At 38.9% G+C, this 17,761-nt stretch overlaps 4 protein-coding genes across 4 annotated transcripts; 3 read left to right on the top strand and 1 right to left on the bottom strand.

The window, feature by feature from the left end:
• The first annotated feature begins 3,208 nt into the window (after positions 1-3,208).
• LOC141909993 (FMRFamide receptor-like) lies at positions 3,209-4,231 on the top strand. The gene has a single exon (XM_074800683.1). It carries the CDS (start codon positions 3,209-3,211, stop codon positions 4,229-4,231), a length of 1,023 nt encoding a protein of 340 aa, XP_074656784.1.
• A 3,617-nt stretch (positions 4,232-7,848) lies between these two features.
• LOC141909996 (multidrug and toxin extrusion protein 2-like) lies at positions 7,849-9,342 on the bottom strand. Its single transcript, XM_074800685.1, has one exon. The coding sequence runs from the start codon at positions 9,340-9,342 to the stop codon at positions 7,849-7,851; it is 1,494 nt and encodes a 497-aa protein (XP_074656786.1).
• A 1,318-nt stretch (positions 9,343-10,660) lies between these two features.
• On the top strand, positions 10,661-12,215 carry LOC141909997 (multidrug and toxin extrusion protein 2-like). The gene has a single exon (XM_074800686.1). It carries the CDS (start codon positions 10,737-10,739, stop codon positions 12,213-12,215), a length of 1,479 nt encoding a protein of 492 aa, XP_074656787.1. The 5' UTR covers positions 10,661-10,736.
• Positions 12,216-14,253: 2,038 nt separating this feature from the next.
• Positions 14,254-16,562, top strand: LOC141910143 (uncharacterized). Its single transcript, XM_074800866.1, has 4 exons — positions 14,254-14,409; positions 14,504-14,848; positions 14,943-15,073; positions 15,578-16,562. The coding sequence occupies exons 1-4, from the start codon at positions 14,317-14,319 to the stop codon at positions 16,296-16,298; spliced, it is 1,290 nt and encodes a 429-aa protein (XP_074656967.1). The 5' UTR covers positions 14,254-14,316; the 3' UTR covers positions 16,299-16,562.
• Positions 16,563-17,761: the final 1,199 nt, after the last annotated feature.

Below are 17,761 nucleotides of genomic sequence, written 5' to 3' on the forward strand. Positions count from 1 at the left end.
CGTCTTTATCAAAATCTACGCGCGGTATAAGCTAAATCTAACTCATACAGAATCTTCAGGGCCATATACAGCCAGAAGACCCTGATATTTCAACCAATCAATGATGAATCAATTAAGTACACCTTAGGGTATCAATTACAATTGGAAACAGCATCTTCAGGGCCAAAGGTAGCCAGACAATCTGGATCTTTCATTGGAAATCAGTTCAGTAAAAATCCCCCAAAATTGAGAGGGCGCCACGAGCTGGTCATAGAGCCAGCGGGCTACGAGTTCACAGCGAAGTGGGCGTCACGAGCGTTGCTAGAGAGGGCGCCACGAGCTGGTCATAGAGCCAGCGGGCTACGAGTTCACAGCGAAGTGAGCGTCACGAGCGCTGCTAGAGAGGGCGCCACGAGCTGGTCATAGATCCTGCGGCCTACGAGTTCACAGCGAAGTGGCGTCACGTCTCTTGCGCTGAGAATAACGGTCTTCACAGATGACAGAGAAGTTTTCAAACTGATTTTGATATGAGTCAAATAACCTGTATTTCGCTTGTATAAAACTGACAGTCAATTACAACCTGTTCAGACGATTTACTATACTGAACATATCACACCATTTACAATGGTACAACGAACATTTTCATTCAATTTAGCTTCAATTTCATATTCTACACAAATAATAAACTTTCACAAATTTTAGAAAATTGAGTTAGATCTCTGAAGAATGTGATGCGAACGATAAATCTTACAAATGAATTGCCGCTATAATAAAGACTTGAATGATATCTTTTATATGAACGCTGAATGAATTTTCGAATACGCGAGAGAACCCACTGTCAGTTCCAGAACGTTCATACTCTGAGACAGTCATAGTAAACTCTCAGACAGTCAGTACACTCTCAGACAGTCAGTACACTCTTACGAATCATGAATTCAACTCAGATGCAAATTGGCAGAGTTTATAACAGTTATATCGTTCTCATGTCCGTGGTTAACAAGTCTGGAATCTACCGCACTGTGACATTGGCCTTTCTACCCGTCGTGTTCATGTTAGGAGCCTTCGGAAATTCGGCTACTTTTCTGATAATGATAAATCGCAGATTCCGTAGTTTATCGTACGCTAACTATCTGATCATTCTTTCTGCTAGTGATTTTGTCTACTGCATCAGTTTAACGCTGATGCCCGTTTTGCAGTTTGTTCTCTCGCGCGATAAAGACGGTCCGATATTCTTCATGAATTCGCTGATAGTTTGCAAAATCTACGAGTTTGTAATGACTCTTGCCGGTGGCAATAGCGCGTGGTTAATAGTAGCGATATCTCTAGAACGCGTGGCGGTTGTTCTCTTCCCGATCAAATCTCGTTTGATATGTACACCGAGAGTGGCTAGATTTGTTATATTGATAATTACCGTAGTAAATTCGTTGTTTCTATATCTCACACCTACTTTGTCGATACAGTTTACTGACCAGTCTTTTGGATGTTTCTACAAGTTGATTGATCAAATAACAGTTTTTGCCATAATTGTCATCCACCTTGTGGTTTTACCATTAACTCTGATCATTGCATCAAATTCTGTCATAATAATTCAGTTATTCAGAGGTTCAAAATTGGTGTCGTCCGATCAGAAAACCGCGAAATCAAAACGTACGACAATAATGCTCGTAACGGTTTCACTCGCATTTGCAATATTTACACTTCCAACCACTATAACAGTATTTTTACCAATCTCGCAAGAGAAGAAAGATTTTGTTTATGATATTTTCACTCAATTCTATGTTTGTAACTTTGTGATAAATTTTTACATATATCTTTTACTGGGACGGGAAATTCGTGAATATTTCTGTATGAAAATCCGCTGTAGAAATGCAGTGAAATAATCATTGATGACTTTATCCGACATGAACTCAAGAAATTATAGAATAGAAAATTGCAGTCAAGGCCATTTAAAATTGATACCGTGTTTTCGCTGTACACTGGTTTCTCAAAAGCGACGCAGGAGCCTGGGGCCGGTTCCATAGTGAAGACCTAAGACCAAAAGTGGTCTCAAGTCTTAAGACTGGGCTTAAGTTGTTAAATTAGCTATATAACTAAGTTGGTCTTAGACTGATCTTAAGTTGTTAGATTAGCTATAGAACTAAGTTGGTCTTAGACTGATCTTAAGTTGTTAGATTAGCTATAGAACTAAGTTGGTCTTAGAACGGTCTTAAATTTAAGCCCTAACTATGGAACTGGCTTCAGGTGTTTTTTTATTTAGTTAAAATAAACCTTGAAATAGAATATTTCGAGAAAGATATGGAGGAAGAGCATGAAGTCAAATTTCTATCTTTATTGAGGTAGAAAGTGCAGTGAGGATGACAAGAGGGATCGAAATCCCCGTGTGCAGTCGGTCTAATTAACTAGGCTTCAGAGAAAGTCCTCGACAAGAACATTAAAACTGAAATACAGTGTTTATGAAATGTATATTGATACGATAACATCAGTAGCTGGGAGTGAGAATATGATAATTATAAAACATATCACTGATTAATGTAGAAATATCGTTATAACATTCAACACTTTTCATATGACATTAAGAATTTCGAGTTATGATGGAAGTAAGAATTAAATGAAGGTCGATCAAATAGGTCAAGTATCGGGGACTATCTTCCACGATTATAGAACATGTCAAAATATTCACATGGCGCTAACCATCACAGACTCGAACCTGGGACCTAGCTCTCCAGCCACTAAGCCATAGACCAGTGAAATTCGGTGTTGCAAGGGGTTGTCTAGTCAGTGGTGCCCAGTGCGTTGTCTGGTGACGAGTCAAGTGTAGTGTCTCACAACCAACATCCTTTAATCTCAAGTTTCATATCGTGTTTACTAGCGGAAAATTCTCTACCGAGATCTCGCTGAATCAGTAGCACGTCAAACATTCTAAAACTCGTAGTGAATTCGGCGCCCAGAATGTTAACAAAATCTTTACAATCATAGACCTGACACATAGACTATGCATGTCCTATGAATATGTATATGCCTCCACTATCCGTAGGCATACAGTTCTGGAAATTACAGCCTTTGATGCTGTAAACCGTGTGGCCACCGCGGGTCGACACAATAACGACAACGCAGAAGATGATTATTGTACTTCAGAACTCAAGCGAATATCGGGATTGAGGAAGACAGTGTCTGATCAGAGCGAATCGGCCTCTCTTGCGGTTTTCCGTATCGAATTTTCGATAGCGCAATGTCGGTGAATGAAACGTCAGACCCGGGGCAGGTTTGCTGTGTTCCCTGTAACGCTTCGATCGTATTAAACTACAGGGCGATAATGACTTATGCGCGGGGCTCGTTCTATTCGATCGGTATCATCTCGAACTGTCTCGCGTTTGTTGTACTCCATCTGATGACACTCGGAGGTAGCAGTATTCTATATTTGAAGATGCTGGCTGTAGCTGATTGCGTGAACTGTCTGACCGGGCTGTTCGGGCGCGAGATGTTGTTTGTTTCGACCTCGTTAGAATATCTTCACTATAACCACATTTATCAACAATATAAACGCCATGTTTATCTTTACGTGGACGCCATCTTCCAGATGACGACGACCACAAGTTCGTGGCTACTGTTCGCATTAAGCTTAGACCGCTATGTAGCTATCAGATTCCCGCTGTCTGCTAGGAATATATGCACGATTCGTAACGCAGTTCGTGTTTCGGTTGCAATTTGGATTCTAACTTTTATTTTCGATTTTCCGACTATTTGGGATCTAGAAACGTACTTTAGGATGCCCGGTCAGCCTTGTAAATATGTTGTACAAAGGAAACTCCTGCTTAAGAATAAACAATACGCTTTGTATTACGATTTTGTATTTGGCAAAATTGTGCTGAAGTTTATTCCGGGTTTGATTGTTTTAGGTTGTAACGTACACATGATGATGTTGGTTCGGTTGGCGGCTCGTCTGAGACACAAACTTCAACAAATCGACGTCAAAGATGAAGCTTCGACGAATAGTAAACAAGGACGACAAATAACTCTGACGATATTAGCTTTAAATATAGTATTTATGGTTGAATATGGAATGTCTTTAATAAACACATTTATACCGGCGATTTTACCCGATGGATACACATATCGTCCGTATCATTCGGGGCAGTTGTTACACGCTATCAATGCTATGATAAATTTATTCGTTTATTTAGGAATTCGAAAAGGTTTTGGAGAAACTTTAGTTTGGTTTTTGAGTTGTCGTCGGTTTGGAAAGCGAGTGTAGTATAAGATGAGCAAGATGTAATGTGGGGGTTACAATGGTGGGAACAGGGACACCCCCTGGTGCGCCTCTGTCACCACCGGGATCTTTGAATTTCGCTTGAGTGAGTGAAAATACCACAAAACGCCCAAGAAGAAAACAACTCTCAGCACACAGAGTTCCTGTCTTTGGTATTACTTTATTCAGCGAACTGATCTCAACGATCTAGATGGTTACAGCTGTCTCCCTCAACCGTCCAAAACAACTAGTTTATATAGTTCGCTTCTTAATTATCTTATCGATAAAGACATTACCTAAACAGTAAAAATTGTCGTTAGATCAACCTGAGTTTGATGAAAAACCATTCAATCTAAAGTGACGTGACGATGAACGTGACATTTTCTCATTGATTTCTGTCTATATACGTGACATTTCTCATTAAATTCTGATATAAAGTTTGAAGCAGTTGTTGATCCCAAAATCCGACATTTTCACATTAATTCATGTCACAAAGTTTGAGCAGTTCTCTATTTATGAATCGAACTGCTGTTGAAAATCAATAACATAAATCAATCCATAACCCAAATCACAAATCAATAGTACCGCTGTCACACCTCTGTTTGCAGTTAGACAACTCTGATGAATCAGTTTCAGATTCGAACCCTTTTTTTATGCACTCATTTCTAGTACGTATTCCTCAGAATCAGTGTCGGACCGGGCTCGAACCTGGGACACCCCCACACTCCCCCACACTCTTAATCGGTATCAATTGAAACTGGAATTTCGCGATCTGACGATTCAAACTAATTACATTTTTGTCGTAGAAAAAAACACAGATAGAATATGTTTCAAAAAGTGTCCAAGTGTTTCAGAAACCCGGACATAACGTTTTCAGCGACAAACGCGTGATTTTTGTCCAAACGTTTAGGTTAAAGTCTGTGCTGTTCTCTATGCGGGCTTTCAATTGACGAGGTTGAACGATAAACAGCAGGACCCAGTTCCACAGTTGTGAGTTAGAGTTAACTCAGAGTTAAAGTTAGTTCATTTTCAATGTTTTAACCCAGGGTCAAATCTTAACTCACAACTGTGGAACTGGACCCAGATCGACACAGATCTTATATTTCAAATTTCTAACTCTTAGACATTGTCGAATCTGCTAGAATATTTTACTTTGAAATATATATTTTCACCTCTACAATAGGTCCTTGTTGGGGAATTATTCTTAATCTACTTAGGCCTACATTCATTTTACAACAATAGAATGTCATAAATCTGTTTTATAATTTGTGTGAGAATTGATTTCTCATTTGATGCGGTCAATAGAACCGTACGGATGAATAATATCGCCGGAGACTTTAACGATTTCTAAAACGTGGAAAATAGATTTCCGATAATGCGAGAGGACGCGGCCGGTCTCCATTCATTATAAGACGGTCAGTACACTTACACGCGATTCTAGTATAGATCATGAATTTAACTCAGATGATGATTGGTCGAACTTACAGCAGTTATATCGTTCTCATGTCCGTGGTGAACAAGTCCGGAGTCTACCGAACTGTGTCGTTGGTCATGTTGCCCGCGTTCTTCCTGTTGGGAGCGTTCGGAAATTCGGCGACTTTCCTGATAATGATCAGTCGTAGATTCCGCGGTTTATCTTACGCTAACTATCTGATCGTTTTGTCGGTGAGCGATTTTTCTGCCTGTATCAATCTCGCCTTGATGCCGGTTTTGCAGTATTTTCTGTTGCGCGTAGACATCGGCCCGATATTCGTGATGAATTCACTGTTAAGTTGTAAAATCTATGAATTCATAATGGTACTCGGCGGTTGTAATAGTTCGTGGTTGATAGTAGCGATATCTCTAGAACGCGCGGCGGTTGTTCTCTTCCCGTTCACATCTCGTTTGGTGTGTACACCCAGATTCGCTAGATTCGCTATATCGATAATTATTACGGTGAATATATTAGTCCTGTATGTTCTGCCGACTTTGTCGATCCATTTTTCCGACCAGTTTTTCGGATGTTACTATGAATTACTACAACAGATTATATATTTCACAATAATTAGCGCCTATGTTAATGTTATACCTTTCATTTTGATCGGAGCATCAAATTCTGTTATAATAATTCAGTTATTCAGAGGTTCAAAAATGGTTTCGTCCGATCAGAAAACTACGAAATCAAAACGTACAACAATAATGCTTGTAACAGTTTCACTCGCATTTGCGATGTTCACGCTCCCGTCCACTATAACGTCATTCTTACCGATCTCGACCGAAGAGAAGAATTTTCTTCACGATATTTTCACTCAGTTTCTAGTTTGTAACTTTGTGGTAAATTTCTACATATACCTTTTACTGGGGCGAGAAATTCGTGAATATTTTTGTATAAAAATCGGCTGTCGAAATTCAGCGAAATAAAAATATCCAGTTTATCTTTAAACCGTATTCGCTGACGACACAGGTGATGAAGACCTTCGGGAACATTTCAAAGATTTGCGAAGCTTATAATTATGTTCACCTATCAAACACTATTGTATGACAATATTGTTTTTATTTAGCTCTGCACCTCTCTAAAGGACTGGTGGTTTCTCTGCTGTTAGTGGTTATATAGCTTGCATAGATATGACTAGTTAATTATTATTCGCTTGGTCAATCGTGAAACACCGACCAAAAATGTAAAACTGGTGTTTCATCGAAATCTCCTGACAATATGCGGGATGATGACGAACACTAGTCTTGTAAAGAGAAACGTTAGATTCAGTTATAGGTCTGTCACGTGAACTTTGTAGCGATCAATGTCCGCAGACCAGAGGACCGGATAGTCTATCTACCCAGTCTGTCTGTAGGACGCGAACAGAGGATATGACATGGAAGTCTTCACACCTGACTGGCAATCTGTAGATATAGAAAGATTGCTAGATATGGATATGCAGGGCGTCTCAGAAAATGTGTAACGGAAGCTTTAAGATTAATTATTAATTACTTAAAATAAAAATGAATTTTTTGGGGGGTGTGGGGAGGGGGAGAGGTTAAGGTTTGTAGACGTCGAGGAGGAAATATTGAAATGGAATGAAAGGCCATGCATGGGTCTATGAAAATTGGACTTGAACCAAACCAGGTAATATCTAAGTGTAAGACTTTGATACACACGAACACCTAACGATCATCCAAGTAGTTTATTCTTAATCAAAGCGTGTACTACACTTTTATGACAGATTCTGATTATCTATAAATACATATAAGCGTAGTTTCTGCGAGTGTCGGTTAGTAAATTGACCCAAGTTGTGTAAAGTATATTTATCTTATATACCTAACGGTTACCATTTACAATAAAAAAAAAAAAACATAGATATAATCAAAACTTATGGTTTCTAATGAGGCTTTGTCTGCGTGGAACCCGTTAATCCGTGTGGCTCAGGCCTAACATAAGGATGTTTGCATATTGTTAATAATAATAATAATAATCTTTATTTATCTGAGCATAATAAGTTACAAATAGTTAATTCAAACATAGCCTAACAATTGCAATCAATGGATAGAGAATATATCGAAAATAGTTAAATCTATAATGTACGCATCATGATAGAAACTCAGGCGATCGAAAAATAAATTAGAAAAATGATCATTATATCTTTTCGGATTTATTTCAACAAATCTGATTCATCGTCTATTTTTGATGATGAATCTCGCCTCGAAGTGTCGCTAGGTGTTAATTCGAACGTACTGTAATCCAATTCTCCATTTCCGGTCCCGTCTTGAATTAACTTCAGATCGTCTGCAGTTCTACGACGCGCTAGTTTAGATTGTTCGTCCCAATCTAAGACGAATAAGGCGTACGGAACGAATATGACCGCATTTAACACGCACGAACTCTGGTATCCTATTATTATGCTCAGAGCACCTAACCGAGTGAAATATAATAGAATCAAACCTAACGATGTTCCTATTGTTAAAGTCACGAAACACGTTGTTGTAATTACGGCGATTTTAGCGCATCCTCGAATTGCACCATTGAATATAACATCCACAGCAAATAGAGGTAAACTCCCTCCAATGTATAGTAACATAGATTTCAGTTTGGCTTCGACCGAACTATCGCTAGCGAATCCCCGAGCTAAAACAGCGTGAAGCGAACAGATTAACACGCCAACTACTACAGCGATCACCATCGAAATACCTTGATAAAAGAACAAAGCTCGTTTGGCCGCGCGACCGTCCCTGGATGATAACAGGAAACCGACTCTCATACTACACGCTTCCGATATGCCCCATAATATGTTGCCGTTGAAAAATATTATTTGCAACGAGACGCTTAATGCTACGAGCTCGACCACCCCAAAAGTACCGGTCAAGAACATGCCGATTGTCAGAGCCATGGCAATACACATTATTGATACTGTTGACCCGAGAGCCATACTAGCGACCTCCCATAGATTCCTAAATATGTCCGTATTGACTCTGTATATAGCGATAGTGTCTTTATTAACCAGAGAAGATCCAACAGCCATGGAAACCGCACCGATGAAAAAAGATACTAGCAAAGAGACGGCTACCCCTAGACTGGCCAGACGTAGTACAATAACCATGACGTAACAGATTACTGCGGTGATGACGTTGTTGACGAGTGCTACAATGACGACCGGTAAAACAATATCCTGAGACATTAAGTAACGCGTAAAAACGTCATTCGCGAGCACAAAAATGTTATCAGGTGTCATCACCATTAGTATCCGTCCAGCTTCTTCGGCGACGGTCGCATTTTGTCCGAAAAGTATAAATATCTTGTCGGCAGTAAAACTTAGTGGCAGCAACAATAAACCGCTACAAATCAGTATCAACAATCCTCTCTGCAGCAACAAGCGCAAATAACGATAGTTTTTGGCACCAAAAGCTTGCGAGAATAATCCTTCTATACCCATAGCCATACCCATACCAAACGAGTATAACAAGCCAAAAAACGTACCCACCAACGAGAAGGCGGCTTGCGAAATCAGATCGGATTGCGCGACCACTATAGTACACGTTAGAATAGGCAGTTCGGTTAAAAAGGGAACAACAAGAATCGGCCATGACGTCACGATAAAAAAACGTAATTCCTCGCGTAACCAATCCGGAAGTGCTTTCATCATCGCCATTTTCTCTTTTCTTCTCCTTTCGCTGATGTTGCGAACTGTTTCTGCGAGTATGTTCCGATTTTCGTTATTTCGAATTTATCCGTTTAGTCGCCGAGTTCAGAGTCCGTTTAAAACCGAGTACCGCGCACCGCGTCCCGTTGGCCCGGGATGTGTGTATTTCACGTGTATAGCCTGGACGTTATCTTCGCATGCGTCATATGGGTTTAGCGATAAAAATAAAGCTACATCCCCGTTGATTTGATATCGATTTGAGTTATGCGCGCATGAACTATAGAATGGCTGAATAATAAACGGTGAATAATAACCAGATGTGCTGTATGCGCGGATATACTTGTTAGATTTTATATTTAGAATATTGTCATGTTATTCAAGTTGTAGTATTATTATCATGTAGGATTATTGTGATATCAATGCCACCGTGGTTATTGTATTAACAATAGCTTATCCGTCACTGTGCGCATGGACGTATAAATCTAGTTTATACGTCCGTGATGTGTGTGACGGTTTTGACCAGTATATTTAACAGGTTCTGATATGTCACCAGTAGTAATACTCAGGGTCCAGTTCCACAGTTGTGAGTTAAGATTTAACTCTGAGTTAACTCATTGAAAATGAACTTATTTTAACCCAGAGTTAACTCTAACTCAGGGTCCAGTTCCACAGTTGTGAGTTAAGATTTAACTCTGAGTTAACTCATTGAAAATGAACTAACTTTAACTCAAGAGTTAACTCTAACTCACAACTGTGGAACTGGATCCTGATATAAGATTTTGACCCTGAGTTAACTCATTGAAAATGAACTAACTTTAACTCAAGAGTTAACTCTAACTCACAACTGTGGAACTGGGTCCTGTACGTTACTCACCGAATGTCATGAAATCCAGCAAAAGTTTTGAATTTTACCGAATCAAAGATGAAACGCCATTATGTTTTCCTAGGTGAGAAAGTACGCAGATTGCCAGAAATATTCATAATCTTTCTCGAGCATTTATCGCCAATTATTAAGAAAATCCCCAGTTGGAATATTACGCATGTTCAATCGAAATCTACCTAAACGACTAAAAATACTAGGATTCTCAATCCGAAAGCAGCGTCTCTTTTCGACTTGAGAAAAAGACTTGTGGCGATATTTAGGTCTTTAGTCTAACAATACAGAGCGAACAATGCGATGAAAGTTTTTTTTTTCTATGAACTATTTTTGAAATGAATCATGCCGTATAAATTCTAGTTTTATCCTCGTGAATTCCACGCATAAATACATACGGTTTATACAGAACGTTGGGTAGTAATGAACAGAACGTTCGTGTGAATAGTTGATTTGAGTATAGCAATCACAGGACACTGGTAGAAAAACTCACAGGAGGAAATACAACATGGAGACATAAATCATAATCATGAAGGCAGATTTGTTACGTGAGGAATTACGTTTCTTTATCGTGACGTCATGGCCGATTGTAGTTATCCCAGTTTTAACCGATTTGCCTATTTTAGCGTGTACTATAATAGTTGCGCAATCCGATCTGATTTCGCAAGCCGCCTTTTCTTTGGTATGTTCGTTTTTCGGCGTGGTGTACGCGTTGGGTATGGGTATGTCGACCGGTATAGAAGGATTATTCTCGCAAGCTTTCGGCGCCAAAAACTATCGTTATTTGCGCTTGTTGCTGCAGAGAGGATTGTTGATACTGATTTGTAGCGGTTTATTGTTGCTGCCACTAAACTTCACTGCCGACAAGATATTCATACTTTTCGGACAAAATGCGACCGTCGCCGAAGAAGCTGGACGGATGCTGATGGTGATGTCACCTGATAACATTTTTGTATTTGCGAATGATATTCTTACGCGTTTTTTAATGTCTCAGGATATTGTTTTACCGGTCGTTATTGTAACACTCGTCAACAACGTCATCACCGCAGTAATCTGTTACGTCACGGTTATCGTGCTACGTCTGGCCAGTCTAGGGGCGGCCATTTCATTACTTGTATCTTTTTTCATCGGTGCGGTTTCCATGGCTGTTGGATCTTCTCTGGTTAATAAGGACACTATCGCTTTATACAGAATTAATACGGATATATTTAGGAATCTATGGGAGGTCGCTAGTATGGCTATCGGGTCAACAGTATCGACATTGTCCGTCGATATAGCCTTGACAATCGGTGTCTTCTTGACCGGTACTTTCGGAGTGGTCGAACTTGTAGTATTGAGCGTCACATTACAAGTGTTTCTATTCAACCTCAACATATTTTGGGGAATATCCGAAGCGTGTTGTATGCGAGTCGGTTTCCTGTTATCATCCAGGGACGGTCGCGCGGCCAAACGAGCTTTGTTCTTTTATCAAGTCATCGCGTTGATGGTCGCTGCAGTTTTCGGCGTGTTAATCTGTTCGCTTCACGCCGTTTTAGCTCGGGGATTCGCTAGCGATAGAGCGGTCGAAGCTAAACTGAAATTCACGTTACTGTACATAGGAGCAACTTTACCTCTATTTGCTGTGGATGTTATATTCAATGCCGCAATTCGAGGATGCGCTAAAATAACCCTAATTTCAATAACGTGTTTCTCGTCTTTAACAATAGGAACATCGTTAGGTTTGATTCTATTATATTTCACTCGGTTAGGCGCTATGAGTATAATAATAGGATACCAGAGTTCGTGCGTGTTAAATGCGGTCATATTCGTTCCGTACGCCTTATTCGTCTTAGATTGGGACGAACAATCTAAACTAGCGCGTCACAGAACTGCAGACGATCTGAAGTTAATTCATGACGGAACCGGAAATGGAGAATTGGATTACAGCACGTTTGATCTAACACCTACCGCCACCTCGAGGCGAGATTCATCATCAAAAATAGAAAACGAATCGGAAACTTTAAAATGATTCAAAATGATTTAAACGAGAAATATATAATAATCACATTCTTTTATATGTTAAGTTTATTTGCTGTCATATTTCGTACTATTTCCTAGTAAAATTAATTTTCAATAACCTTTTTCTCCAGGAAATTATGTTCGGCAATTTTCCACACAAAATGATTTCTGAAATCAGTATTGTACAGACAGCTAATCTTAATTGTTCACCGAATACATTTTACCCGCAACTCGGATTCATGTTTTAATCCTCTCGTACGAATTTCGTCACTCATATTTGTTATGATGTGGCGTATGAATGCGCGACGGATTGAAATTTAAGAGGATTTTAAACACACCTTTACACGGACCAGAATATAACACACGTTTTCGATTCCATAATTACCTATGTATAAACGATGAATAAAGCAGGTAGATCTATGTTAAACTGACTGAGACTTAGTGCTGATACCGCATATACCATGCATACTCGGCTATTCATTCATCTTTCGCATTCATAATCGGGTGTATCATCAATATGACGCTTTTTCGAAAATGACGAATATTTTTCTCGACTAGCCTCGTATTTACGTAATTACGGAGATTCGAACACAGTGAACGATGAATATCTTTTGCTCGTGGGGAATGAAATTAAAATCGTTTCGTTCGAACACGATACATTTTTTTTTTCGAGGGAACGGTCTTACGATCGGCCCATGTTATCATACAGATTCTGGAATAGGTATTCGAACCGGCTGAGAATATATACCGCGTGCCAAATATCAAATATCAAACCAAATGTAGTTGATTTGTATTTCGACTGAGCAATCCCTCGCGTTAATTGAGCCGTCCAGTAATGTAACAAGGAAAAAAAAACATGGGGAAAATTCACCAAGTTATTCTCGAAGGATTTTATACATTTTGCCACCTGGGCATAAAATAAGTGATAAAAATCTTTTCATTACGTCTTTTATATCTGTTGTCTTACGTTTTGATATATTTTCATTGCCGCAATAGCTATAGATTTTACCAGCTGGACGTAAATCAAAATTATCGTCAAAACCCTGATTATATTTTGTCTCTCCTTTTTGCATTGACGTGATTTCATAAGGAAAATTTCATATTTCTACAGCGAGCAAGTCACATCGATGCACATTTGTTGCAAAACGGTATAATAGGTAAAAAAAAAAAACGATAAATAAGGTCAAATAAAACGGTAAATTAGGTCAAATAAAACGGTAAATTAGGTCAAATAAAACGGTAAATTAGGTCAAATAAAACGGTAAATTAGGTCAAATAAAACGGTAAATTAGGTCAAATTAAACGGTAAATTAGGTCAAATAAAACGGTAAATTAGGTCAAATGAAACGGTAATTTAGGTCAAATAAAACGGTAAATTAGGTCAAATGAAACGGTAATTTAGGTCAAATAAAACGGTAAATTAGGTCAAATGAAACGGTAATTTAGGTCAAATAAAACGGTAAATTAGGTCAAATTAAACGGTAAATTAGGTCAAATAAAACGGTAAATTAGGTCAAATGAAACGGTAATTTAGGTCAAATAAAACGGTAAATTAGGTCAAATTAAACGGTAAATTAGGTCAAATAAAACGGTAAATTAGGTCAAATGAAACGGTAATTTAGGTCAAATAAAACGGTAAATTAGGTCAAATTAAACGGTAAATTGGGTCAAATAAGACGGTAATTTAGGTCAAATAAATTCCACATACATTGTACAATAATTCTATAGTTGAAATCATTGAAGTTTAAATGTCGCCACAAAGGTCCAAGTTTAAAAGGTAGATCTGCCGATCCTGAATTTATACTTGATTTTAACTAACGACTGTTGAACTGATCTCTTAACTCTAACTCATTTTAGATACCGGCCCCAGGTTTAAAACTGAAATGAGAAGGTCATTTTCTAATCCGTTGGTTTTTTTCTGATATTATCGGTTTGCACTAAATCTTGCGGGATGTTCACGTGAAGTATATGGTGCCGATAGAGAAATCGCCGGGTTGCTACCGTTGATAACGATTTTAACAACTACAGTTAATCAAGGATATCTCGATATAGAATCGATTATAGCAATAAAGTTACTTTACGATTGGGACGGCTGATGTTCTATAAATACCATGCATTTTACGGATCTCCTTAAACATACGTTATCTCTCGACGTCCACGTTGCGTTTGAGTCGAATTTTCCGATGTCAAGAAGCTCATTGAAGGTAACGTTTTCACAATGTTTCACTTTAAGATTGGTTTAATACATTCGTATTCGACGTTTTTACCGTTTAACGACTTTTATTGCGCTCTATTCAGATGACCAACTTTACATTACTCGTGATTGTAACATCCTTGCTCGGGATCTGTCAGATTTCCAAGGCTTGGAAGAACGATTGGAACCGACTGCTTCATTTCAAATGTCCCGAAAATCAACACATTCAGTGGTTCAAAAGTCAACACGACACCGGTCGCGAAGATCGACAATTCGATATGAGCTGTCGACCGGGTTTCGTCGGGACGGATTGCGGTTGGACTGGTTACCTGAATAGGTGGAACGAAGTTGTCAACTTTGTGTGTCCGGATAACGGCGTAGTGACCGGGTTTTATGGTATCTATAGCGATAGAGATGAGGACAGACGTTGGGAGTTGCGATGTTGCAAAGTAAGTTCAGCAGATTCGCGTCACAAATTTTGCATATATATTTTTGGAAAATCTTTTAAGATTCTGATTTAATATTTCTTTATTCTCGACACAGTTGGTGACCAAACCAGGACAATCGTGTTACTGGACTAACTGGCTGGCCACCTGGCACTATCCGGTTGATAACCGTTTCCCGCCTGGACAGGCAATGACCGGCATGTACAGTGTATACAATAACAGAAAAGAGTAAGTATAAATTTCTGTCCAATGAAATGAGAATTTGGTATTCAATGAAATATTTTTTTGTATTCAATACAAGATGATATTTTTTTTTGGTATTCAATGAAACATAATGTTTTTTCGGTATTCAATGAAACATAGTGTTTTTTTTCGGTATTCAATGAAACATAATGTTTTTTTTCGGTATTCAATGAAACATAATGTTTTTTCGGTATTCAATGAAACATAATGTTTTTTCGGTATTCAATGAAACATAATGTTTTTTCGGTATTCAATGAAACATAATGTTTTTTCGGTATTCAATGAAACATAATGTTTTTTGGTATTCAATGAAACATACTGTTTTTTGGTATTCAATGAAACATAATGTTTTTTGTCTACATTGATTAAATATTTTTGGTGTTCAATACAAAATAATAATCTTCTTTTATTGGAACACTATATACTTTATCAGTATCTATTCAACGAAAGATTATGTCTCTAATATTGATTGTATTTTCTATTTTCCAGTGATCGATTGTTCAAGTTCCGAATGTGTCTTTTCACTAACTGTAAAGCCGTCGGTATGAAAATTCTCGACCGACTGGAATCCACGTATACCGGCTCGCGAGTCGTCGGAATCGCTTCAACTCAGGGTTGTTCATACGGCCAAGAATTCATGCTGAATCTCGGCGGAACCGATAGCGTTGAAGAGACCTGTTCATTCACCACTACCAACGACAAATCATTCACTTTCGACACGGCCCTATCGGTCACGGCTGAAACTTCGGCGAAATTCCTCGGTACGGGTGGCTCCGTGTCGTTCGCAGTGTCTCAATCGTCGCGCAGGTCTACGAAATGGGGTAGCTCATACGAAAAAGCGACATCTATCGGCAGAGAGAGTTCGGCCTCGACTGACATGACATTCACTGGTCCGGGGGCCGGTTTGATTATGGCCGACGTCAGGGAGTACAGAATGAACGCCGACAATGTTAAGGTCGAATACGACGTTCGATGCGACGACGGAACCAGACGCCGACAACGTGACGTCATCGATAATTTCAGCCTGAAAACGTATGGCGTCACGCATTTCTCCTCGTACACCGGCCAGTACACGCCGGGTCGCTGCTCGTGGTCGACTTATACCTGCACCAAACAACTTAGGGGTAAGAAAGCGTCGAGTCCTGACCAAATTGTCAAAGATTTCAAGGCATGTTTTCGCGGTGGACGCGGTACCGTTACTAAGAAGTAGGCACCCGTATCCTTATTATTTTCTGTGAAGAGGTGGAATTTTGTCTTGGACATTTTCCAAACTGTTCAAGATGTTTAACAACATGTATTATGGTATTTCACGAGTCACAGTGAATTATTGTACAAAGCATATTCATATTCAAATGTATTACATTATAGAATACGCGATAATAAACTAAAAGATTTGCGTCTGTGTCAGATTTCAGAGAATTGATTTTTTAATTTGATGCGAACAATAAATTGTGAGCTACGACGAATAAAACAATTGATTCAATCTTCATCACTCCATTGATACAATCAGTCAACAACTTCAACAGTTTATTATCAAGAATCATGAATGCTACTCGCACGCAAGTCGGCAGAACCTATAACAGTTACATAGTTCTCATGTCCTTAGTGAACAGATCTGGAATCTATCGCACTTTGTCACTGGTCTTTCTCCCTGTCGTGTTCATGTTAGGAGCGTTCGGAAATTCGGCTACTTTCCTAATAATGATAAGTCGCAGATTCCGCGGTTTATCTTACGCTAACTATCTGATCGTGTTGTCTGCTAGTGATTTTCTGGTCTGTATAAATTTTACGCTGATGCCCATTTTACAGTTTGTTCTCCTGCATCTAAACACTGGTGCTATATTTATCATGAATTCAGTTATCAGTTGCCAAATCTACGAATGTGTAATGGGGCTTGCAGCCATCAACAGTCCGTGGTTGATAGTAGCGATATCTCTAGAACGTGCGGCGGTTGTGCTCTTTCCGTTCACATCTCGTTTGATATGTACACCCAGATTCGCTAGGTTTGTTATATTGATAATTTCTGCAGTGAATGCACTGGTTCTATATCTCACACCTGTTTTATCGCTACATTTTACCGACCAGTTTCTTGGATGTTACATTAAATTATTCGACCAAATCACAGTTTTCACAATAATCGTCATCCAATCTAATATTCTCCCGTTAGCTCTCATCATTACATCGAATTCTGTTATAATAATTCAGTTATTCAGAGGCTCGAAAATGATTTCGTCCGATCAGAAAACTACGAAATCAAAACGTACCACAATAATGCTGGTAACAGTTTCACTCGCATTTGCAATATTCGTACTCCCTTCCACAATAACTGCATTGTTACCAATCTCGCCGGAACAGAGGCAATTTCTATATGACATATTTGCACAGTTTTTAGTTTGTAACTATGTGGTGAATTTTTACATATACCTTTTACTGGGACGAGAAATTCGTGAATATTTCTGTATGAAAATCCGCTGCAGGAATTCACTCAAATTACGTGATGTCAACACAACTCTTTAGGAACCGTGGTGTTTCGGCCGTTAAACTGCATATCCGAAAATCTCGGACATTACCTAAAACCTTCTTTTACAAAAAATGAAACGAAGAAATAAAAGAAACCAAATATTTATCGTTATTAGTTCAATTCGTTTGCAATCTAATGTTTGCTATGATAAT

The sequence above is a fragment of the Tubulanus polymorphus genome, chromosome 8 (genome assembly GCF_964204645.1).
Source record: "Tubulanus polymorphus chromosome 8, tnTubPoly1.2, whole genome shotgun sequence".
Taxonomy (NCBI): Eukaryota; Metazoa; Nemertea; class Palaeonemertea; order Tubulaniformes; family Tubulanidae; genus Tubulanus; species Tubulanus polymorphus.